Below are 27661 nucleotides of genomic sequence, written 5' to 3'. Positions count from 1 at the left end.
TTTAATAATTAAAAATTTAACACATAAAGACTATTTCCGTGCCAAAAACTTTATCATTTACACAAGATAATATATTTTCAGAGTAATCCAAACCGGAAACGGAAGTTACTACAGTTATAATTTTTAGGCTATCGTATAAAACACTATCACGTGCAGTCGCGACACTAGATAATTATATTCCATTAAATTATAATAAAAATTTATTATTATACCCTTTATAAGCTAATAAATCGATTATTTATTTATTTTCTAAAATGCAATGCACGACGACTGCATAACACTTCACTAGTGTTATTATTTTTAATAATTATAAAATTATTTCCAACTTCGCACACCAGATGGCGAGATGACTTGATAAAAAAATTCAAAAATTTAAATCGTAAACACGTGACCCAGTTTTCTAGCAAAATGCGTGAGAGAAAGTTTATCAGGCATTTCGTAGTATTTTTCTCTCATTTATATTATAATTAGAAGAATATTTATATTTAGACGGCTCGGTTAATATATTTTACAACAAAATTAGTGAAAATTCAACGAAAATTCCCTGTTATTTTTTTAATTATAAGCCTTAAAAACATTATTTTGTAACTTGGATGCAGCTGCTTTAATGAGCAGATGTAGCTTGTTTATACATTCATTTATCAATGTAAGCCTTAAATATAGTAAATTTCTTTGATATAATTGCAAAATATTTAAATAAAATTTTTAAATTTAGTATACAGAGTCGGTTCCTATACAAAAATCGAAGTCTTGCCTTTGAAATTTTGGTTTTAGAGCCGAATATTATGTATTTTACACGCTAAATTTCCTTATTTTCCATACATAATTACGTAGTAAGACGTAAAAACACTGATTATTATTAATTTACGATCATTAAACGTCTTAGTGGGAACTTCACAGCATGCAATATAGAAAAAATTACAAGTTCTCACACCGAAATAGTTACTTTCAAGGAGAAAATTTCAGTTTACTACCACGTTAGCCAGATTTTCTAGGGAAAATAGGGGGTAATTTTCTACCCGAAACGAAGATATAACGTCACGGCAGGTGGCAACGTCACTTCCGTTTCGACGAAAGTACACAAAAGGTTGACAGTCTATCATTGATTGGAAGAAGTCAGTGTAGAAGCAGACATGGCAGCGAACGCACGTGATTATGGATGGATTCGCAAGAACGGGAGATTGGAAAGCTTCTTGCAAAAATGCTTAGCTCAAGAATATTGCCAAGTTTCCTGGTACGAGCCTTGTGTAGTCAGTTCGAGTTACGATAAACAACCGACTTTCAGGTTCGTGGTGGTCACTGACGAACACGTTTACGTCACCGATAATCCCCCCACGGAATTAATACTTATTGTGCATCTGGGAGATGTCGTCAGGTTGGAAGTGGTAAGTTTTAATCGTATCTAATCGTAAAATAAATTTCTTTGCACCTCATAACGGTTATCGGCAGCTAAGTAAATACGACTAACCTACTTTGCTTTGTTTGAATTTCACATGAGTAATACCCACTTGCACGTGTCTGGAGTGCTCTTTCGAGTTGATTCTGTAATTCTTTTCTGCATTTTCTTACATATCTCTCTCCCTTTTTAAAGATTTTATGTTTAAAAAGGCAGTTATGTAAGATAACTGAAAGGAAAATCGTCCATAGAGAGCAGGTGATGCTGACAGCCTTCCTTTCTAGTTACTTAAGGTAATGTCAACTTTGTCTATCAAGATTACGCAAAATTCTTCTAAAGAATGAAAACATCATAATGATAAAGTAACCTTTCTAATATTTACATAAACTTTATATAAATTATTAAAGTTTTCCTTAGTTATATAATGCTGAGAGTGAGTTCTGAATAGGTCGAATCCAACGTTTTAAAATCTATTTATTTTTTTTTTATAGAATATTTAAATAAATCGACCAATTTCTACAAAATTGACATTCAACGTACTTTAATACGGTTTTAATACTTTTTTTCATAGAAAAATCTATAAAATTTTTAGAAAAATCAGCGAAAACAGGTTCATATCCTGTAAAGTTGGCTTATCGTGCGATCTCGGTAGCTATACAGGAAAGCCGACCTTTCGAGTTTTCTCTCTAAAGTAAAAAGTAGTTTAATGTAACAGATACAAATTTACATTAATTTTAATGATGCGAAGTGAATTCCTTGTTTTTAAGCGAAAATATCCTATATAAACGAATTTAATTATAAATAAAGCGATCTGTCCTACTTTGACTTATCCTTGACCCATCAATGATGAGCACCGTGTCATTCTGATATACGTGATGACCCTGGATGGTAAAATATAGGACACAGCACATGTGAAGGTAGCCTATTAATGATCTACCTACTCATCAAAGAGGGAAGAAGATCACACAATCGAACGGGTGTTCTAGATATTGTAATTTTATATTTACTCGAATTTTTGTATGGTTATTCGAAAGCTAAATGTTTTCCGTTGCCATAGTGTTTGTTGCCTCAGATACCAAACATAGAACAGCATCGATTTAGAAAGTTAATCATTTCTTTTAATATACGATCTCTGATCATCTTATACCAATTTAAATACAATTAACACCATGTTATTAAAGGAAATTACAGATTTATATCACTTCCCATTCATATATGGAGCAGTGAAACGAGTGCTGCCTTGTTAAACCGCCCATAATAGTAACTTCGTTTTAAAAAACTTGACCCGTATTTTTAGAATTTATAACCCGGAATTAAAGATTTTATTAATTTGGCATCGAATAATATAAAATTTATCTTTCGATAAGCACAAAATAACTTAGAAATTTAAGAGTTTTCTAGGAGAAATTTCGAGATGCGGAGATGAGTAATTTGTTTTAAATCAGAAAAATCTCTAAGAATTTTATTAAAAATATTATAAATTATTTTTATTTAGTTAAAAAGAAAATAAATTCTTACTTTTAATTTTTTTCGTGAGTTTTAATTTAAAATTCGGATTATTACTGTCTTAAATAATCTCAATCTTGCCTATCTTTAAATTGAGAAGAGCCAATTTCGAATAAAATTTCAAATTTTCTACTATAAATTTTAACAATTTTATAAATTAGATTAAATTATCGTAAATTCTAAATGATTTTTTAAATCTATTCCCGTGTGAATGACGTTAATAAAATCGAATTAAAGAGCGATTTTCCGTATTTAAACGAATTAAAAAAAGAGCATCACCGGAACTATTTTGGCCTTACTCCACTAAAACACTTCACTTAATAGAAAAGAATTAAGATCTAATTATAATTCCATCAGCATGAATTTTCTATTTAACAGAAAGCTACAAAAGCGATAAAGTTTGCGAGAGAATTTAGTATTAATTACAGTATATATATATATATATATTTAATATTAACACAGTTTAAAAATCCATTAATTGATGAAGAACATGCACCTTAATTTTCTATTGTTTGCTCCCTACAGATTAACGAATATCCTGAATTTTTAAAGGGAGCAGAAAGAGAAAATGTACAGCACATAAAAATAACATCTAAAGAAGAAGATGGAGAGGTTCCTCTATCGTTAACGGGATCGTTATCCCAAATGTCAGACATCTCTTACAGGGAGGATGCAGGATCACGTGCTTCCATACGATCCGCCGAAGGATCATCCGCTTCAGATCCAGGACCCGAATCGAAATCGCGAAAAAAATGGAACTGGAGTCGTTTCTTATCGTCTCTTTTATTATCGAGGAGAAAATGCGGTTTGCAGCCCGTAGCGGAAGACGATCATCAGGAATCTATACACGAAAGCGACGTCACAATAGCATCGGATGACGTTAACATTAAGAAACACAGGAAATCCATCTTCAAAAAACTTTTATTGTTCAGTAGATATAAAGTTAGATCCGAGTTAGAAACGGATAGAAGCTCTATAGTATCGCCCATCGAAGATAACTTTCTAGGAAATGACCTCAGGTAATTGTTACAGTTAAGCGCTTCATTAATCACCCCCTTACTTAAAAAAAACCCTTCATTTTTAAAGGAACCACAGTTTCTTACACGTCACCGACCACAAGAGGCCAATTTCTGTGCCTCCGGTCTCTCAACAGCTGTTATCACCCGGAGATCACGACGTCACTTTACAATTGAGATCACCTTCGGGTCGTGCACAGACGGCTTTAGGAAATTACGCAGACCATTTATTCCTAATTAAGAAGCATGACTATCGACGTAGTTTATCCGACAATTCGGAGGAGTAAGTTTACAATTTTATAAAATAATAATAATAATAATAATAATAATAATAAATTTACACGAATTCCTCCCTCGTATGCATCAATTAATCTACTTAACGAGCATTCGTGCGGATGAATAATGCTCACACGTGACTAATACTATAACGATTAGTGGTATTGTAGAGGATTAACTGCAATTTTTGTTCTAGATTTAATTAAAGAATGTTATCAGCAATCTGGTAATCTGTCGGGACGAAACTGGCGCTCACACTATCCATTTTTCTGCTTTATGTTATTATAAAAAAAATCACTTATCATCTGGAGCAAAAAACTAAAACGTACTCATGCGTAAAAATGTTATTACAACAAAACAATTCAAACTCTCTCCAATTTTATGATTTAATGGTTATTTTATGTTCTGCACATTCTTTTCTTTCGACACAAGCAGTAAAATTATACGTTCTGGTTTGTTTTAACGATGACAATTGAACGCCAGCATTTATTCTTTGTGCAATAAATCCACTTTTTTTAAAGGAAGATTTATTAATATATTCAGTTAAAGACTAAAATTATTTTGAAACGTTTTTTTTACTGTTTAATCTTTTTTTTTTTGTTGAAACAAAAGAATTTCGTTCACTTAATAATATGAATGGGATGCAAAATATGCTCTCGAGCATCATCAATGGATAGAAAACGGATAAAATGGATGCAGATTATACCTCTTTCGGATATTCATTTGTTATAAAATAAGTAAATTTCACAATTTTGACAATGCTTAATACTAAAAGCATCATTTACAATATAAAGGTTACACTGTAGCTATCTGTTCCGAATGGGGTCCTTCATGTTCTGCAAACAATTTACAGCATTCTAAAGTTTATACATTTCTTTGATTCTCACGATCCAAGTGACGTATCGGTTAACTGAGTGTGGGCCACCTTGTAGATATAAATCCCAATTATTGTTAATTTAGATTCATTATAGGGACTATATCTAGGAAAACTAAATTTAAAAAAAAATTTAATTTTATTCATTAATATAATGAAACAGGACTAAATTAGAACGAAAATAAAATATTTAACAAATTCTATTCAGTGTAACAATGTAATTTCTGTTTACAGAATGACGTCAAAACAGATTTAATTTAACTCCACTCCATCCAAAGCTCGTTAAAGGATTCTAGTTTAATTTGACTCGACTACATTTACCCATTACACGGACTACTGGACAACGTTAAGTCAAAATTCTTAACGCACATCCACACTCGACGATATTACGTCAATTTGACATCATTCTTCCAGTTTTCTTACGGAAAAACTGTCAATTTGACGCAAAAGTGTACACTATTTAGACGAACCGAATGCACTTAAACAGCTAAAGAATTTTTATATCCATTTTACGTCCATTGAGGATGCTTGAGAGCATTTCTTGCATCCATTAACGATGCTCGAAATAAATTTATAATAATACACCGAACTACCAGCGTAACTCGAAACAAAATGGTTTACTTCCAGTAAATACATGGAAATTATTAGCTTAATTATAGAAAATTTATCTTAATAAATTAATATATTAAAATATATCCTTAAATATACTCGTAATTACATTTCCAGTTCGACTAATAAATCAAAGAAATCACCTAAACATCCGTCCGAATTACATTTATACATCTTAACAGCGCAGTCGGCAATTTTTAGACACTTAATCGCTGCTTGGAACAGGATATTAGTGGTGAGTATCTTGTTATATTTTCCAAATTTCTTCCAAAAATATCCATTAAACACGAATTTATTTTCAAATTTAGAAATTAACGATTCGCCTGGAGAATGATCAAATTTATTTCAACAAAGGATCAAACAGGTATTTATCACGGAAATCATTGGTTATAAATGAATCGTGGGACCTTTTTTAGGTTTATAATTTGAATATCAAATTGATAGAAAAATAATACGAGCCGTGTTGTTCCGTTTTAAGAACGTTGACACCGTCATCAATGCTGCACCCCCTTTGAAAATCAACATTCGTGTCGACGGGATTACAAGCTCGTTGCGTGTTGATAGGCCACTTGGTAGAGCCTTTAACACGTGATTAATTGCTTTCAAGATCAATATATATATATATTTTTAATTATAATATTTTAATTAAATATTAAATATAAAGTTCAGAGTTCATCCTCGTGTATGTATCTACTCTTTTAAATAATTCTTTAATGGGGTTCTTAACATTGCAGAGAGCACTTCGACCAAATTCTTCTCGACGTATACCGTAAACTAAATGCAATTAATCAAGATGATATGGCTCAATTGAGAGTTTTAATGGATAACTTTCAGGCGGAGTTAACGAGGTCGTCTTTGGCTAGGAAGCTATTTTGGAAGGTGAGTGGCTCACGTATTTATTGAATAAAAATATGGTCAAGGTTCTTATGATTGAGCTTACAGCAGTTGAACGCTCCAATTACTGAACTATCAACCTTTCTAGTTAATGAATCCTCCCTCTCTGTAGGACGATGACTCCCATTACTCACTTAGGTACAGTGAAGTAGACTTTGGAACTGTTTCCGAAAGTATAACCAATCTTAGGATTGGAGCGGAATTGATGGAATAAGAGCTTCGGGAGATCTGCAAAGGGGGTGCCTTCAGGGTTCTTTCTATCGGAAACTACCCCATATTTAAGTGTTAGAAACGTGAAGAAAATCCGGTGCTAGAGTCGTGAAAAAACCCGGAAAACTACACGTGGCGAGGCCCGAACCCGCGACCAAATTACCAGAGTTTTGCGGTTTTATCAACTCGGAGACTAGTGGGCACAATCCATTTTTAGATGAGTTTTAATATATTTATATTCACGTTAAATATCAGGGAGGGACTGCGTTACTGTTTATATACACTCAGCATTTTATATATATTGTATTTTTAGAATATTGCCCAAGTTTCTTAGTTATAATTCTCATCATGCTCATTCTACGTCATTCTCGCTGTTAAGTTGTATGTAAAGAATACAAATTACATCCGTTTTTATCTCGTACATTTAATTTACAGGGATATTTTTCGGGCGATTAATAATTTAAAGAGCCAAGAGGGGAAAATTAAACCACAGAATGAATTTTAAACTGAAGACGCTCTTTAACCACTTTTATCCAATATCTAACCTATGTTGCAATTATAAAACATTAAATCGTCAAGGTTATCGATCATATCGAGTGTACACTACGTATCGATCTAATGTTGTGTAGCTTTGGTAGACGTAAAGACCTCAATACTTCTATAATAACAATTCGAACTGGGGGAGATAATGTTGTAGGACTCGAGAGATAAGAGCCTCTGCCTTCGTAAAAGTTAGATTTAAAAATAGAAACGAATCGAGATTGATCTTTAGATTGATCGATCGATCACTTAACTGAGATTATAAATGGGGCATGATTAATTTAAATTGCCTTTCTTGGTATCTCTAGGGAGACGCATTAATTTATAATTTACTTGAATTTCTTTCATTTTTTTACGTGATTTTACACCATTCCTGGGCGAATATAGATCTAAGATGTAATATAATATGTAGTGATGTGAACGTATATAAATATTTTAATGTTATTCACTCGAATTTACGACTTTTACATTATTGACCTTTACTGTCTATACTGTTTGTTACGTTTCCTAGATACTTGTTTGTTTCATTGTACTTATTTCTATTGTCACGTAAGCAATGTATTCTGAGCTAATTTATTGAAATATTCTGCTGTGTTATTTTTAACCCTTCTTTCTTCCCTATGGGCACTATAAGGCTTTTTTATTCATACCCATCGTGGATTTGGCAAGCCCACAATGGGGGACCGATGTGAGGGACGGGCCCAACATATCCGCCCATTAAAACTGATCTCCAGACAGTAAGCTGAAGCCTACTGTTGGGAATTCGAAGAGAACCACACCAGTCATCTCTGCTATTATATTAAACCATGAGATAAATTCGGGGCTGGACTTACATTTGTTGTGCCCTATAGCATAACGTATAACATGCCCTTCTCCTCCACCAAATAATGATACATGTAAAAACGTCAGGCCCTAAGCTATAGATTCATAATACCAACCATATAATTAGGTTAAAAATATAGTTTAAATGTTAGAAAATAACACAGAACGGGCAATTATTTGCCGTTCTGTGTTATTTTCTAATTATTTACTTTAAAATATATGCTCTCCACCTCAAATTAGTAGTGGCTTGTCCCTGTACATCATACTTTTTCTGTCAGAATAGAGTCATGCTGGTCATCTATCTAACTCCGTTCTCGAGATTAAGTAAAGACAGACAGACGTACGACAATGGGAATTTATAGGTCTACAATTTTTTCAAATTGCAGCCCAAAAATAAGGAAAGAAATTTCGATTTTCACAAGAAAACGCTATTATAGTAACAAGATTAAAATTTGATCAATTGTTCAGATTAAATGCTAATGCATGTTGATATAATTGATTTTGCTTAGAAAGAGTGTTATATTCTTTAAAAAAAAAGAAAAAAAATTATTCTTGGCGTGATGCTAGTTTCATTAGATGCCATTAATCAAAAAATCTACAAACACAAATCTTAAAATATTTTCAAGGATAAATTAATAATTTTACAGATATGCAAATAGTCAAATGTATATAATTTATATATATATATATATTTCTTGGAAATAATTGTATTAAGTTTGAATTTAAATAATATTGCATGCAAATTAATGACAAATTAATTTTATAAATTATCTACTATATAAATTGATTTTCTGTTATAGAAATGCTAGTTTTATTGAACGGGTCTAATTAATGTTACTAATGCTCAAGGTTTGTTTACACAGGAAATACAAATATTAATATTAAATAGTTATTTCACCAATGATGTTTTTATATTGTTTTAGTAGCATTCTGAGTACACTTGTACTATTCTGCTGCAGATAAAACAGCAGCAAACAACAAGGATCGATCCAGAGTATGCAAACTATGCCAATAGAATTCTTATAGATTTTTAAGTCTGGTGCAAAAATGTATGAAAACACAAACAAAATCTGTAGTATTTATGTAATAAGTTATTCTATTTAATATAAGCTCTATACTTAGCTGTTTGTTCTATATACAAAGCAGCAATGGCAAACAACAAGGACTGTTGGAGAGCACATAAACTGCATGATGAATTTTTGTAAATTTTTAAGTTTGAAAGTATATGGAAAGAAATAAAAAAATATACATTATTTATGTGGTATTTGGCTTAACATAAGTGCTATAATATTTCATTTTTGACCTTTTCCATCCTGTACACACTAAGACGGCTTCTTATTTGTACTCATCACAGGTTTGTCTGAATAATATGGGATGGCGCCCAATATATCCAGGACAGATTACCTGTGAAAAATTCCTAGGTTTTTTGACCATCTGGATTCGATCACAGATCTCCCAGAGTGATAGGTTGGCACCTTAACTGCCTTGGCCACCCAGCTGTCTGTATTGATGCGTGTATGCTATAGACAAAATAATGATATAGCAGTCAAGGATTGATCCAGAAAATGAAAACTATGTGATAAGGTCTATGGTTTAAATGTGTATGAAACGAAAAACAAAATCTGTTAGATGTTTGAATAATATTTTAAAAAATATATTGGAAATATAAGATAAACTTTTAATATATGTAAAAATATAACCCAGATATATATATATATATATATATATATATATATATATATATATGAAGTATGTAATATGGATTTTTTAGTCATTTTAAAATTGTCTCCAGAAAGACTATTGATTTTATCTATTGATCCTCTTCCTTAAATGTCAACATAATAATAATAATTTTATATTTGATAATTGAATTACTTTAATGAATATTTACGTTGTCGAAGTACACAAAATATTTTTCTATGTAAGCAATATATTTACATGCATGGTTATTACTTCTATTGTCAGTAAAATTTAGAAATCGTCTGAAAAATCAATACAAATATTGTAGACAGATAGATTATGATATCATTCAATGGTAGGTTCTCACGATTTGAAAACTTTCAGGATCCCCACCTGTTTCCAACGATAGTGGAAAGGTTGAGAATTTTGGTCGTGACACCAAACCATTTGAAAACCTTTACAGTAGGAGAGATTATGGATAAATTAAAGTAAGAATAATTTTATTATTTACTAATTAATTAAAATAGATAAAATAAATGATTAATTTTTCAATACTTCTATAGATTGGCCTCTTCTATTATAATGGTATTGTCAATGGCATTGCAAGAAACTCAAACGTTACCGGAGAGAAACAGGCATTTAACGAACAAAGCGTAAATACCAATTTAAAAGCATTATTTTTAAAATTTTATTATTAATTCCATGCTGTTGTAATCCAATTAATGAAGAAAAACTTTTACTTTAAAGTTTTCTTTGAAAGAGGATATCTATAAAATCAAAATTTTATATAATTGTTATATAATATAGCACTTGCATTACTCTACTTTTAGTCTGTATCAGTGATGTATTAAAGTAATCATTTCTATTTCTGAATTATTGAATTTTAAATCAATGGAGAGATAAAAAAATCATCATCTTTCATTCATATTTAATGCATAATGTTGGTATTATAAACTATGTATAAATTATTTTAATTAAATAAACTATTTTTTAAATTTTACATGACTAAGTTCTACATCTAAAAACAAGCATGAACTAGAAGAATAATTTACTAAATACATTAAAGTAAATTTGCTTAAAATTAATTATGATTTATGTATAATATTCTAAATCATTTAAATTCTAGTGCTCAAAGGACTCAGGAACTATTAACAATTCTAATTAGTGAACCTTGGATTCCGGCCAATTATCAGAACATTGTACAAAATATCATCACGTCGCATGAACAACTTTTATCGGAAGAATGGGAAATGTTACCTGAAGCACCTGTATGTATATAGAATAATAAACAATTTGTATTATCTTATTTCTGATAAATAATAAACATTAAGAGATATATTAAATTATCTTTAATTTAGCTTATCAGGTCCTTAATAGAACTAACAAATACATCTACTGCTGCTCTCTATCAATTTGTTCAACTCGCTTATCAGGTAATTTTTGTTTGTTTGTATGTTTTTAATTTAATTAATAAAGCAATAAAACTTACATAATAATAATACAGGAAAAGGAATTAACCACAAACCAGAAAACTTATAATATACCATGGTTAGTGAAAGTTTTATCTGATCAGCAATTTTTGGTAAGATTAGACAAGTGTTTACAAACAAATTAATATTTATTAAGTAATAAATTATGTCTTTTTTCTAAATACAGGAGAATTTTCTTGCAAGACTTATGTGCCAGATTTTAGTATTAACAGTTCCTTCAAATAATGAAATTCTCACTCCGACTAAAAGTGTTTTACTCCATCAGCAATTATCTGTTTTGTTAACATTAGTTAGTTACTCTGCCAGAATCTCAGATCATGTCCATTTAAATTATGCTGAAGAATTTCGGTAGGAATCTAGTTTTTATATCATTTTAAAATATCTAATATAAAACTGTATTAATTATCATTTAATTCATATGGCAATGCATGCTTGTCATTAAAAAATATACATAAATGCTCTTATGAGTGTACAGTGCCCTTCTATTAATATCTTTGGCATGGACTAGAGAATCAGTTGTGTGCATGCAAGGACTGTCTGAGGAACATAGCTAAACTAGTGGCCTTGTTAAAGGGTGAATAGAGAAAAATTTCATATTTATAAAAAAAACTGGTGACGAGTATGCCGCAAAGAGTAAGGCCATCACAGCACCAAAGATTTCAGTACAAGATAACAAACTCAGTAAAATATGTTTAAAACCTTGATCTTGGATGGCTGGATGGCCGAGTGGTCAACGTGCAGTCAACCACTCTGGGGATTGAATCTGGATGGGTCGAAAAAGCACCAAGAATTTTTCAGATGCTGGTCCGTCTAGATATGTCAGGCTCCGTCCCTCACCACCAGGCTGCCCTATTATGGGCCTGGCTGAACCCATAATAGGCTTGCTATAAGAAGCCCTCTTACTGCCACATGGTGAAAAGAGTTAAAAAACTCCTTGGTCTTGATATTAATGGTAGGGCAATGCATATGCATACATACACACCACAATTAATACATAGAAACTATTTAATTTATAAGTAAAATATGATAAAAGATTTGATAAATGATTCATTACTTTTCATAGTTACTATATCTTCAGCCAAGTAATTAGCCAAAAAGTGCCGAATGAATATCCCGTTCGTCCAAATATTCTGACTCTCGTCGAAAATGTTCGACAACAAGTCCTGGACATGAAGCATAATTCACGATATCCTTCACAATATATTACTGTACTTTAAAAGGCTAAAAGTTTATATGTAACAAACAAATAAGTTTGAAGTATTAATATTTTGAGATTTTACCATTTACATTTTCATATTTTCAGCCTAGTTTATTTATTCATTTGCACAGAAAGTAAGAGTAAATCAATGAATTAAATTACTGTAAGATACTTCAATTATTTTTTAGTTCTGCACATAAACTTTCATATCATAAATAAGTAAAATTTGTTAATTTTTTTTTTAATTTAAAAAATGTTTATGAAATAAAATTAGCTCAATCATAATAAAAAGAACAAAGTGTAGATAAATAATTTTTTAAACTTAGATATAAAAATAATTCCTGTAACATTGACTGGATTTTTTCTAATAAATCTCCAAGTGGTTTACATTTTTTAAATAATTATAATGTAAATAATATATAATTAATTCAAGCAATTTTTAAATTATGTATATAGTACTATCAGACATTATCATCACTAATAAATTGTTATTTAAACTCTTTAAGATAACTTTAATGTTTTTATTAGTATTGAAAGATAACTTTTAATTAAAATTTAAAAAAAAATCCTGCAAAAAGCTGTGTAACTTTTTCAGCAAGAGTTAAAAATTGTGTGCAGCCATCTGTTATGAGATTTTATTAAAAACGTTTTTAAATTATTAATTATTATAAAATGGCAAATGGCTTAATTTTGAGTATACGAAAAGGTACATAAAAAATTATAAATGCTAATAACAAGTATAATCTTTCATTAAGTCATCTCCACTTGATACATAAGCCCACTCTATCTCCCCATCCCCTTAACCTTTTACCACCAAAATTTAACGGTATCAATCCCCCTAATACACAAACTTCCCTGCAAAATTTCAGAAATTTTTGACGAAATGCACAGGAATTATTAAGCTTCAAAGAGAGTGAACAAAATCATGCCCCGACACACACTAACATCCATACATATATACAGAAAAACCCCCCAATTTCTTTCTTTTTGCATTTCTCAACATTTCAAGGTGCAGAGTCCAAAACTGTAAAATTCTTGGGAGGTCATTTTTTGACCAATTGCCATACGTTCTGTCTTATTTATAACAGACGGGAAAGTAATAAGTTGTTGTTATTTTTTAATTTTAAAGATAAATAATATGTATAAAATAATTACTAAAAAAATGTAGAAATAAATAATAAAGATGAAGCATTATCCAAAATCATAGGTACAGTACATACTTTTACAGATATGCACTACTTAACAATGGGAATGTGTTCTGAAATAAATATGTTGTTAAGCAATCATTATAGAGTGTACTTAGACAAACCTGTATGGTATAGTCAACTACTCATCTATGCTATATTAATACAATGATAAGTATTTATCTAAACATAAAAAAAGTACAGGAAGCTACAGATATTTCGGTGAAACCCCTATTGCCTATTTAGGAAATGATGCAATTTTATGAAAATTTAATAATATTTAACATAATAATCCTTGAGTTTTATTTTCATTCAGGTAAGTATGTTGCTGTTAGCACATACAGATACATATACGTGATAATAGTAATGTCAAATGCATTTGAATGTTATGTTATATTTTGTATACAAAATATAACATAACATTCAAGTGTACTTATTTGGAAACCTTATAAATAAATAAATAAAAACAAAATTTGTTTTAAATAAACATAATTTTATTTATTTATCTTTAAAATTTCCAGATGTATTATTTAAAAATGCATATATCATTTAATACTGTGCTTCATATCTTGGCTACAAGCATATTTTGATATGTTAGTTACAATTTGCAAAACTAAATGAATAATAAACACACACACTAATTTTGCATTTAGATCATAAATATATTATTTAATAAATTTAAGCAACAAAAAACACAAAAACATTTTAAAATTCAAAATACTTTTCACGAAATATCACTGTTTGAATGCAGCTCTCACAGACATTTCTAGTGTTCAATGTAATCATAAAGAAATGGTGTTTCAAATATTTCAATCATAACAATAATTACTGAAACACTTTACACAATTTTAACTTTAGCTGTGGATATAAGGCATTGCTTGTGCTTTTGAAGTTGTGGGGGTTGGTGGGGTTGAGTTGGGAGAGAGTGACGAAAAAATGGTATTAGTAATTAAAATGTACATTTATTGACCTCAGTATTCTATAAAACGAAAATGCAAAACACAAAAAAAATTGCTCAGATTAAAGTTAAATAACAGGGGATTAGACCCTGACATATTTGTCCCACAGACTAAACATTGTACCGATACATTGCCACTTTGCCACACCTGAACCGTTACACTTTTATCAAATCTCTCTTCAGCAACATCATCTACAGAATAAAATCTTTAATTGGATTCTTGAACTATATTTTTGGGGTCCTGGCTGTTTACTCAAACTAAGTTGGAAAAACTGAAACTTCTTTCAATTAATATACAGATATTCTGTTTAACTAAAACACATCATGTGACATACCAATTATATTATTATATTAGTCTTCTGAATGTGTACCATAAGAAGTGTTAAAAAAAAGAATACAATGTTTATATATATATATTTTAATAATATCATAGCATTCAGTATTTTCTTTGCAGTATCAGATTAGATTCCATAGCCTTTAAAATCAAAAATATTTAGAAGTTAAATATATATATTTTTGAATAATGCCATAACTTTCTATTTTGATTACTATCTTAGTTACTTTTATGAATTTCAAAAAATATTGCTACTTTGATAAATTTATGCATTTTAAATTTATATAATTGATAAAAACATAAATAGATTTCACTTACAAATTGTAAGAACTTCATTGCTTGTACATGGAAATTTAATTTAAAATACCAAAAACAGCTAAAAAAAAGTCTATAAAATTATTATTTTATCATTGTTTATTCTCATTTGATAGTTTATTTGAAAAATATTTCTATTTAATTTCAAGATATGAAATATATTAATGATATATACAATACTTTCTTTATAGTAAAATCTTGCTACCTGGAATTTCATCAATAAAACTTTAATTTTTGGGGAATATAATTTAATTTAATCAATCCAAATTCATTAAAAAAATACTAAATAATAAAAAGCAATTAATGTTAAAAGCATTAATTCTTTAAATTTTGAAGACCTTCTTTACTCACTCCCATTCAATCTTTACAAAGAATCTCTTATCTTATTTTAATTGAGTATCCAGACCAATTGTTATTGATATATAGATATTTATAGTAATATTGATTTTATGTGATATCATATAAAGTCAGTATGATGCTAATATGTCTTAAATATATATAATTAATGTAAGTTAGTTTGAAAATGACATACGATTATATTTAAGTTTTGATAAAAGTAGATATATGTTAAATTTTACATAACTAAATTTTTAATTTATTAACTTAGTTTCAATATGTGTGAGAAATTATGGGCATATTACCTGATAAAGATGCTTAAACTTGTTTTGTTAAAAGCCAGTTTAGCAACTTCTGCTTAAATTTAGCTGTTGCAGCACCAGTGATAAAATTTCAGACGGCTGCCACAAATAGCAAAATATTTGCAAAATGTTTTAGACGAGAAAATGCATGTCGTGTCTACCCCTTTTAGCATCGCTACAAATGTTGCTTCATTTCCAATATGAACATTTTTATTTATATGCAAATAGCATTTACAAAAAGCAAAGCAGCAGAAATAGAACTATTTCCCTCAAAAATAAATTACTTCAAGCAATCTCCGGTAGCTTAACTTAAGCCAGAAAATGCACCTGATTTATATTCCAATGAATTCGTCTAAAATATTTTATATTTATAGATTAATTATTTTTAAGTGATGACTACAATACTTTTAGTAATTCTTGCTTAAAGTTGGAAAGAATCTAAAAAATTTTATTAAATGAAATACATAAATTGTTATCTTGTTCATGTTTAAATGTGAAAATAATAAAATTCTTCAGTCATTAAAAGTTATATTAAATAATAAATTATATATATAAATATTGAAACTTGGGAAAAGAGACTCCATGTTCCATTAAATACATATATGAAACTGTCAAACCTCACCCAAGAAGTATGAATAACAGTTCATAGAATGTATTTTGTAGAATTATTTCAATTTATACGATGATATATTGTTTGTTCAAATGGTATTCAGGTGTTTTTTGTAGTTAAATTTTAATGTGTACTGCTGAAGATAAGAAGATTCCTCTCAAAAACATTACAATAAATAAAATATTTTATTCCTTGAGTGAGGTTTCGGACAGTTTTATATGCTTAATTTAATATATATAAATCATTTTATTTAAACTGAATTTGTAAATTTTTTTTCTAATTTGAGCCAACAACAAAATTCACATTATTAATTGTTATTCAAGTTGTATTTTCAATATATTTTTATATTAACCACTTGTTAAAATAAACCAAAAAAAGAAAACTTGTTAGAAAAAATGCAGTTAATTCAAAGAAATTTTGCTATGTAAATAGATTCCTTTATAGAAATTATTATTAAAATTTCATTATTGATATAAAGTTGTATGTAAATAAAAGAATGTATATTAATAATTTGTAAAAGATTTGATGAATAATTTATAATAATAAAATATATTATGGTTAACTCCCATTGAAACTAAACAAAACTTGTTTTTATTTGGTATATAAATACAATACACATGCTTTGCATATATATTTATAAATATTTTTTTAAACTTTAAATAAAACATATTAAACTCAAAATAATTTTAAAATTTCAATCTTGTACCTTTTCGTTACAAGAGACATTTGCTGGTACGTTATAAATTTGGGATTTGAAAGGCACAGTTGTTCTGCTTAATAAATATACGCATGCCGACAGACCTCCAATATTTACGCCCAAAACACGAGTCTGTCTCCAAAATCGACCATATCTTGCTATTGTCTGCAAATAAAAGAAGATTAATTTCATAAATGGACTGATATTGATGTTTGTTTGTTTTTAATTCTTTTTGTTTATCTTTCAAGATATATTTTAGTTAATATCAAGACTTATCGATTCTACATTATAGTTTAAAAAATATGATATTTATTTATTTAAGTTTAACTACATATAACATTAACTTAAAAACTGGATGTTATATATGAATTGACAGAAGGTTAAGCAGACCAGGAAGGAAGTTGGATAATTTTGAATTATGATACAATATAAAATTTAATTTAATTTAATGTTTATTGATTTAAATTATTTCTTACAATGGTGGAACAATTTAGTTACATAATGTTATTTAATATACATAGTAATAAATCATCACAAAAACTGTAAAGATTTAGAGAAGGAGAAAATCTTAAATAAAGTAATTTTTGACATGTCCTCATTTTTCGAATGATTATACTTGACATTCTGTAAAACTCGTCATGTCATTCAAGAACAAAATATATGTAATCTAATTTTTACATCTATAACTTAACCCTAAGATCAAATAAGTTATCATTCTTCACTGGCAACTCTTGATTATAGCATCAATTCCACATATTAACAAAGAATATAACACCTTTTTCCAAGGTGCCACTGCAAAATGCCACAATGTGAATGTCACTTACAAAGGAACTGTCAAAGTGTCTTTTAATAAATATTAATAAAGTTTAGTTAATAATCACATTAAAACTATACAAACTCTATATTAAATTTGTAATACAGTAATACCTCGGTTTTTGTTGACTTTGGTTATCGTCGGTTTCGGTTTTCGTTGATTTTTTTCACAAAAAATTTGTTTCGTTTTTGTTGCTTGTCTCAGATTTCGTTGGCACGCCCATATGACCTCGCTGATAATTTTTCAAAAACAAAAGGCGACCCACGCATTTTCCTGGTCAGTGTGGCTTTGTTTCTCGTTGTGTGAGCATTAGCCCACACATCTATCCAAACCACGCCACGACAGCCGGATGGCTGAGCTGTCAAGGTGGCAACCAACTGCTCTGGGAGACCCGGGATCAAATCCGGATGGGTCGAAAAATCCCCAAGAATTTTTCGGGTAGTGGTCCATCCAGATATGTTGGGCCCAGTCCCTCACCACCCAGCCGCCCCATTGTGGGTGTGGCCAAACCCATAATGACCTTGCTAAAAGTGGCCCTCTTAGTGCCCACAGGGTGGAAAGAGTTTAAAAAAGCCAAACAATTCTATTGCTTTCCTTTCCTTTTAACTCCATCATGGAACCAAAGAAAGTCTCCAGAGCAATCAGCTCTTCGAATGCCATGTTAAATGTTCATTTATTCATTACATTAGTGTTTTATATTCATTATATATTAAATTCTTATTGTTTTTAGTATTAAACACTATAAAATGTGTTTTTAATATGTATTTTGGAGTGTCTAGAATGAATTAATTGGATTTACATTGATTCATATGGAAATAATTACCTCTGTTTTCATCGGTTTCGGATACTGCCGATTGTTTTCGAACACATTATCGATGAAAACCGAGGTATCACTGTATTTACTAGAAGTGTTAATCAAAGTTAATAGCAATCAAATGTCGTACTATTTTATAATAGTTTAATACAAATATGAAAATTTTTAGAAGTGAAAGGGTTGCAAAGGAAGATGATGATATTACATTTACAGAGTAGAATAAGGAATAAACTCAAATAAATGTTATATGAAAGATTAGATTGTGGCAGTTGGCAACATGGCATTTGACCACAGTCCCCAACCTACACGATGTCAGACCATTGCTAACTCCACATTTTGGTGGACGTCGCTCACCTCACCGCGCGCTCTAAATCACTGTTTCCATGGTTGATGTAATTATAACTCTTGTATATAGTTCTGTAAAATAAACTTGTGACAACAACCATTGACTCCATTGTCTGTCTTGGAATCATTCATTTGACATGACAATGATACTATTCGTAGATGTAATCGGATTGATCGACATAACTGATTTCCTTATCAAGAGGTACACCTTAATGGTCTCCTCACAAATGAGCCGGACGTGACGTTCATGACGTAGTAATCTGGACTAGGCGATCCCAGCAATGCCAACCATTTCAAAACCTGGTCTTTCCACGCTGGTCAAGCAGCCAGACTAACTGTTAGTTCGGCTGCTTGACTGGCAGAGAGAAAAAAGGAGGCCTATCTGGATTCCTGTTGATGAAGTGTGGGATTCAGGTTTTGAAATGGTCAGTGTCGTGAGATCACCCAGTCCAGATTACTATGTTGCGGAGGTCACATCTGGCTCACTAGTGAAGAGGCCACTAAGGTGTACCTCTTGAAAATGAAAATCGGTTATGTTGATCAATCCAATTACATCTGCAAATAGTGTCATCTTCGTGTCGAATGAATGATTCCAGGACAGACAATGGAGTCCAATGGTCGTTGTCATGAGTTTATTTTACAGAACTAAAGTGGTCAAATGCAGTGTTGCCAACTGCCACAATCTAATCTTTCATATAATATTTATTTGAGTTTATTCCTATTCTTCTTTATCCTCTTCTTTTCCCATGTTTCTATGGGGTCAGCGTTTCCTTCTCTTATACATTTCTTCCATTTTTCCCTATCAAGAGTTTCTTCTCTCTTAAGTCCCCTCTGGTTCAAGTCTTCTTCCACCTTATCTTGAGTTTATTCCTTATTCTACTCTGTAAATGTAATATCGTCATCTTCCTCTACAATCCTTTCACTACTAAAAATTTACATATTTGTGTTAAACTAATATAAAATAGTATGACATTTGATTGCTACTAACTCGTAATATTCACTAGAAGTGTTAATCTAAATTTAATATAGAGTTTGTATACTTTTAACCTGATTATTTACTAAAATTTATTAATATTTATTAAAAGACACTTCGACAGTTCCTTTTTAAGTGAAAAGTAGCTACTGAATAGCCAATACTTTTCAAAATAAAATTTAACTACAAATATAAACAGTCATTAATGATATGTGAATATGTATATGAATTTGCATACCTTAACAAAAATGTTATTAACATCCAATGGCATCATCATTATGCCATTGCATGCTAAACAAATTCATTAATTTAGCATAATTCTACTACAGTTGGCAATGTGCTCTCATCAATGAAGAGATGGTCAAATTTGACCTGCATTTTAATACAATCTCTTTTCTCTCGCTTTACTGTTGACACAGGAGTCTTGTCATTTTTAATAACTTGTCACATTTTCAATTCATATTAAGTCAAGTTTGTGGGACTGTACTGTATAGTGACTGCTTGTCTTTATTTATATAAAATAATGTGTGATAGGTTTGTTAATATAGGAAATATTCAATAACTAATGGAGTTTGCTATTTTATGCAAATTTCCACTCATTGCAAGAGATCTTGGAACACACAGGGAGGGAGAGACCCTATGGTTGTAGTTACAATGTACTCCCTAATGTAGTTACAAATAACTGAAAGTTAAATAACAGACACACACAAATATAACAAAAATTACATTAAAAAAGTTTTTCTACAGATCTATTTACAAATGATCACTGATCATTAATTATATTTGATATTTTGAAAAGTTTTGAAATATTTAATTTTATTTGAAGACTTATTATTCTTTTATGTGTTATGTATATAACAACGTAAAAACAGTTTAAAAATGATAAAAATAACTATAAATTATTTTATGAAATACAGTCAAATCTTGATATAGCATCCTCTGAAATAGTCTCTGATACTGCTGTCAGTATTCATTAGAGCTACTCTCATAAAGTGCCAATGAATACTAACAAACACATCTTCCCCATAAATATTAAACAAGGAATCCCTCAATATCTATGAATTACTAAAGATATGTTTTTGCACTGCAAATGACATTGTTATCACTAAATTGCACAACTTTGAAACTCTCAAACTAATATATGAACTTCTTAATTATATATATAATTCTTATTATTTGGAATTCATCAGTTTAGGCCATATTCCATTTAGTGTCAATTTTGGAGGTGAACAAATGGTGATGCTAAATTGAAGTTTGACTATATTTTACACTGAATCTTAATATTACCTGTGTCATGGTCTTTTTATCTTGAGTTAAAAGTACAGCACGACCATATGTATTTTTACAGACTCTTGCCATTTCATTAAGTAAACTTGGATATAATTTGCGATTATCAAATTTAGATCCCATTCTTTTTCCGAAAGGCTACGAAAAAATTATTATTTTTTAATTATTTCTAATAATAAAAATATCAAATAAGTATTACTTATATTAACTGTTAATACGAAAAGAGCAGTTTAACATAATTTCTCTCACAACAATATTAAATGCTAATTTGTAAAACCATTTAAGAAAATTTACTCACCAAATCAGTAACAAATACATCTACAGAACTATTTCTTAATGGAAGTGAACAGGCATCCCATTGAAATATATCTAATCGAATACTAAAAAAAAAATTATTAAAAATAGTTTTATACTTCTGTAAAAATGTAACTTACAACATAATATAAAACAGTAGTTCTCAAAGTTATTTGATCCACAGACTACTTATACTAAGTCACAGACGAACAATGGACCACCTAAGCCTTCGTCCACTTTCTATCCCATAAATCTCTCTTAGTTATACACACAATATTTTATCTATCACATATATGATAAGTAATGCATAAAAATGTTTTCTCTTCTGGTTAAACAGCATGGAATTTCATTTTGGAAAAATGACTATGAGTCAGTCTGAAGACCCATTTGGCACACGTTTGCAAACCATTAATAATCTTAGGACCGTAATTTGAGAACCACCAATATAAGAGAAAATCTATATATTCTATATTGATTACTGAAACTTTATTTTCTAATATAAGTGATAGAAACAATTTATAAAACTCCAGTATTTTTAGTATACTAAATGTAATATTTTTATACTGAGTAGATATTAATATCATTAAAATCATACAAAATCTTACATTTTGTATGATTTTGTATGATTTTAATATTATTATCAACTGAGTTTTCAATATTTGTACTTCAAAGAGTAATTGTGATAAACTCAGTTCATAGCTATGAAATATGAATTAATTCAGAACAATATAACATAAGCATAAATCTACACAATAGTAAATGTAGTATCTAAAAATGGTTTAAGAAATTTTCATTAAATGATGAAACACTCGAAGATGTTTCCATGAAGGATGACAGATCATCATTGGTAATGAGAAATTAAGAGCTACCAGTGAATCAAATTCAAATAAAAAATCTAATATCTAATGGAAAAATTTCATATAAATGACAAATCATTCATTTGCACAGTCTGCACAGTATAGTCTATAAACAGAGTAAAAAAATTCTGTATAAATTTATATCAGTTCCAAATTATAAAATTATCAATTTGTTTGTCTGTCTCATAAAGAATGTGTCACTTTTAAATCAGATATTGATAAATAATTTTTAAAAAAATGGCTTTTTTTAAAGTAATGCTAAATTATCTCAGAATTGTTATCACTCAATGAATCTTTGACATCTTGTAATTCATCATGAAAAGGTTCTGATAGGTACCTAGTGATATCCTTTTATTATCTATCCATTCACTAAACAATTAAAAGTCAGGTCTGTTTGGTAGAATTGCACTGAGTTCATGATATACTGTACAACTCTGTTAAGAAGTTTTTGAAGGGACCACTGTAAAAAAAAAAAAACTTCTTAGGTGGGAAAATTTTTGCAGGAACTGTAAAAGAATAACTTTCTATTTGTATATTCAATTTTATTTTAATATCAGAGAAATATAACATAACATTTTTCTTGTATGATGTAAATGACTGACACTATGAAGACCCGATGGCAAAATTTTCATCTCACTCCCATCTCACTCTCTAAATAGCTCATCATCTAATTATCAATCCTTTATTGCTAGACAGTCACATATAGAGTCAAAAATAAGAGGTACTGATAGCAAATTTATTTAAATTATAAAAACCGAATCTTTTTAAGGAAAAAGTATATAATTTTACAGTTCATTGGAGAAGTTAACTATGATGGAAATTATTTCTCAAAATAAAAATATTGGTGTTTAATTTTTTAATGAACGTTTTGCTTTTACTTTTCCTCAACTAATATGTAAAATATTCCATTTTATTTTTCACTATTGATTTTAATGTAGATAAAAGGGATGAATTTTAAATACACTTTTTACTTTAATTTACCATTTGCCTGACCAGTAGCCATGTGGAGTTTTCTGGGTTCTTTTCACGTGTCTAGCATCTAAATAGAACCAGTTTCCCATAGAAAAGTATCCTGGAACAAATTCACCCTTGGCAGTTGCCCATGTGTTGTACTACTACAACAAATCAATCAACCTTACTCTTCTTGATGTAACTTTCTTGAATTAAATGTAAGATCAGGAATGAAAATGAAATTTTTTGTTTGTTAGATCTTTTCTACCATTTCCTAAATTTAATGTACACATTCATATTTTACTCTATTTCACACAATATATGCTAATAGACAATAGTATTATAACAATAAATTGTGAATTCTATAATACGCTTCTTGCCTAGTCTTGAATTAAATTTATAAGCTCTATGTTGGCTTTTCTTTTTCGCTAGACTTCTGAATGATGGTGTAATAAGTCTAGCGAAAATAGAGCTTATAAATTTAATAAATTATGATTCATAATATGTAAAAAAATATCAATTGTTGTAATTACCATGAATATATTCATTTAAGCTTTCAATACATAAAGGCACTTTCTAATTTATTACTTAACTGAATAAATTCTTACCTATTGTTTCCATTGGCTAATTTTCTGTTTACTGCTTGAACATTCTGCAGTGTTCTAGACCAAGCTAAGGGATGATTATCTCCACAGATATGAAAAGAATTAGGCCAATTTAATGCACCCTAATTAAAAAAAGAAATATATTTAAAATTTGAAAAATTTACATAAGCTAAATAGTTTTTAAAAAAAATGTTTACTACAATTCAATACGTTAATATAATTTCTTCTATATAAATAAACAATTACATCCGTTAAATAACTAGCCTGTGATTTATAAATATCTATTGCATTGAAACAAATCTAGTAACAGTTGAATAGTCTAAACAAAGGTCAACATCATAAAAGTTTTAGGGTGTGTTCCTGTTGTTAATATTGATGACTTGATAACTAAGATGGTTAAGGTGTCAGCCTATTGCTCTGATGAACCTGAGAGTGAATCTGCATGATTAAAACTCCCTAGAATTTTTCATGGGTGCAAATCCATTATGCATCATGTATCATGCATAACAGGTCAGGCTCTGTTCCTCACTATCTGGTCAATCCCATCATGAGCCTGATCTAACTCACAATGGGCATTAAAAAAGATTCTTGTAATACTCATAAGACAGAAAAAACCAAAAATAAAATAAAAACAAAAAATATTAATATTTTTTATGAATTTTAAAATTTTATAAATTATTTATTTATTGTATCATTTTACAATTTTGAGATAAATTATGAGAAAAAGAATTCCATCAGCTGAAATGTTAAACATATAAAGACGATTGTCTTTGCACATTGATTACACATACACATTTTTTCATTCCAATCCTTCACACGTCATTTTTGTGGAATTAAATGAAAACAATTATGAAATGGAGAGATAAAGTTTAAATGCAGTTTTTTTAAATTTTTAAACCAAATTAGTAAGAAAAATACAACAAAATCGGTTCTAATCATTTTGAAAAAATAGGTTTGTAGCCTGGTTCAAGCAACTTCCTGGGATAATTTCAATTGTCAGTTCACCGCTGGCACTAAGTGTTTAAATAATAAAATAATACTGTCAGAATGTCCAAAGTGGACACACGTATAATATAAAATAATATGTTTTTAAAAGACTTTTAAATAATTTTATTAATGTAATACATAAAATTTTGAAATTTAACTAAAATCTCATTATAAATTGTTCAAATCGGTTCTACTTAAACATGACTATAGGTTCAGCAGCATTTGTTTAAAGTATTATTCTAACAATTAAAGATCCATACATAATTATATTTTTCCAAGTACATAAATGCAATATGTATAGTATAAAATTAATATAGGTTAAACCTCTAATCTGGTATTCTGTCATTGATCAAGTTCCACAGTCTGGCATGTTTTGGATCTGCTGCCACTAGTTTGTAAATCTGTCATGTTTGTTTATTTGATTCAAAGAAAATTGATTAACAAAAATCCAGAGTACCAGAAGCAAGCAACATTGCAACAGTGGGTGGAAGAGTTTGTTAATAAGACTAAAGACTCATTCCTATGTAGAAAATTCACCTTCTGTACTTCCTCTGACTCTGATGCACCTGATAACATTGCAAACCTTGAAGACACTGATGATCATAAAGACAGAAAATCATGATGATCAACTGAGTTTTAATGTAATCTCACCTATAGGTATAAGTATTGTTGTTGGATTTGGGGTTTATATTACATAAAATCTTGTTTGGAAGCACTAATGGTTGTATTATTTCTGGATTTAAACTTGATTCTACCTTTTATAATACTGCAATATTTATATATATAACAGTCCTTAGAAGTTTTAGAAGTAACTTTCTGTAAATGGCCAGATCCCACAGTTATAGAATTAAGGTTTGTATTTATATTAATGTTAAGATTATCATTAAGTATTACCTCATAAAACAGCATTAAATTCTCAATGGAAATAATGAGAATAAATACCATTTGACTTAATTTTTGAACTACTGTATTTAACTTAATTAGACAGTTTGGATTTTTATAATATTACAACTATATATGTATGAATAATTGAAATCATTGAATAAAATACTAAATTAATCTTTTTTACCATAAACAAATCCACTAAATTAGCTGTCAGAATGCTCAAGATCTTACTGTATAGAGGATGACAAAGAACATCTGCAGAAATTCCAGTTTGTGTATACAGTTTGGCATTAACAATGCCAGACTGCATACACAAATACAAAATAATGCAAAACAAAACTGCATAAAGAAAACAATAAATATGATTAAAAAATCCAGAATATTTTCTTCAAATGGTATCTTAAAAGTTTTAGCATATAGAAGTTTTTGGTCCACAAAAATCAAGTAATTGCTGACTTTTTGATACCACTTTTCTAATCTTGTCAACATTTGGAAATGCACAGCATAACTGTCCTGCACTCATGCATCATTGTGACTATTAATGATGCCAACCTGAGTCATTATTATTTTACACTGAAGTTATACTTGACTGTTTTGATTTGAACAGCTGGCTGGTCAAGACAGTTAAGGTATCAGCCCAGTACTCTAGGGCAGTGGTTCTCAATCCATGGTCCATGGAACACGGGTGCTTTGTGAAACCACTTCATGTGTTCCGTGAAAAATCAAATATACAATTAAAAATTGTTGCAAAAAAAATATCAATACAATGTAAAAGAATTTTTGTATGGGAATGTAATCAGCAAATGCCAATGTCATCTACTACACCGAGCGCGCTTGATTTCAAAAAGGTTTGCCACCCTGCTTCAAAGCTGATGTATTGTAAGTGTTCCGCAAAAAAAAATGTCAAAGTTTAGTGTTCCCCAACTTCAAAAAGATTGGGAACCACTGCTCTAGGGGACTCAAGATTGAATCTAACAAGCATTCTCAAGAATTTTTCATGGGCAATCATCCCAGATATGTTGAGCTCTGTCTCTCACCTTATTACTGTCTCCATTATGGGCCTGTCCAACCCATAACAAGCATGTATAAAAGGTTCCCTTAGTACCTACAGGACAGTGGGTCTTGTAAGGTTATTTTTCAATAATTCCATTTAATTTATTCAATAAAGATAAATTAAATTTTATTATTAAATTAATTCTTAAATTAATCATTTCCTATTTATCAAACATGTTTGTAACAAATGAAATTAATAGTTTAATAGGAACTTTTGTATGTATTAAACAACTTTCATATGATTACCTCAATTGGAATTGATCCACCTCCACACATTGGATCACATACAATATCTTGAGGAGCAATAGCACCTAATCTGCAACCACACAATAAATATATTATATACATTTTTAAATTTTAATATTTCTAATAAAAATATCATATATACTAAATGTAAAATAAATATAGTTCCTTAATAATAAATTGTTGTAATGGACTTAAACTTGTACTTTCTGATGATAAACCCATAGAACACTTAAAACTGTAGAAATGTTTTCCCAAGCCCTCTTATGATTTACTTTCTTTAAATTTTGCTAAATTGTTAGAAAT

At 29.5% G+C, this 27661-nt stretch overlaps 2 protein-coding genes across 3 annotated transcripts in view; one reads left to right on the top strand and one right to left on the bottom strand.

The window, feature by feature from the left end:
- Nucleotides 1-27661, bottom strand: part of LOC136975797 (tRNA (guanine(6)-N2)-methyltransferase THUMP3-like) — a 38847-nt gene that overhangs the window by 3763 nt on the left and 7423 nt on the right. The window contains exons 3-7 of the mRNA XM_067270922.1: nt 27359-27428; nt 24191-24309; nt 21779-21860; nt 21481-21618; nt 17257-17412 (exon numbers count right to left, since the gene is read on the bottom strand). Of these exons, the coding sequence (XP_067127023.1) occupies nt 17257-17412; nt 21481-21618; nt 21779-21860; nt 24191-24309; nt 27359-27428 (565 nt within the window). The remainder of the gene's footprint in view (nt 1-17256; nt 17413-21480; nt 21619-21778; nt 21861-24190; nt 24310-27358; nt 27429-27661) is intronic.
- On the top strand, nt 962-13059 carry LOC136975795 (uncharacterized protein C12orf56-like). 2 transcript variants are annotated; one of them, XM_067270919.1, is made up of 13 exons: nt 962-1385; nt 3428-3921; nt 3989-4201; nt 5795-5912; nt 5986-6041; nt 6412-6556; nt 10208-10311; nt 10387-10476; nt 10950-11091; nt 11182-11256; nt 11328-11405; nt 11480-11661; nt 12377-13059. In XM_067270919.1, the coding sequence occupies exons 1-13, from the start codon at nt 1134-1136 to the stop codon at nt 12528-12530; spliced, it is 2103 nt and encodes a 700-aa protein (XP_067127020.1). In that variant the 5' UTR covers nt 962-1133; the 3' UTR covers nt 12531-13059. The 2 variants fall into 2 exon arrangements, with proteins under 2 accessions (XP_067127020.1, XP_067127021.1); XM_067270920.1 differs by lacking the exon at nt 12377-13059 and having other exon boundaries at nt 11328-11371; nt 11480-11655.

This window comes from Centruroides vittatus, unplaced genomic scaffold (genome assembly GCF_030686945.1).
Source record: "Centruroides vittatus isolate TY-2023 unplaced genomic scaffold, ASM3068694v2 contig_388, whole genome shotgun sequence".
Taxonomy (NCBI): Eukaryota; Metazoa; Arthropoda; class Arachnida; order Scorpiones; family Buthidae; genus Centruroides; species Centruroides vittatus.
This window is presented reverse-complemented; position numbering and strand designations above follow the sequence as displayed.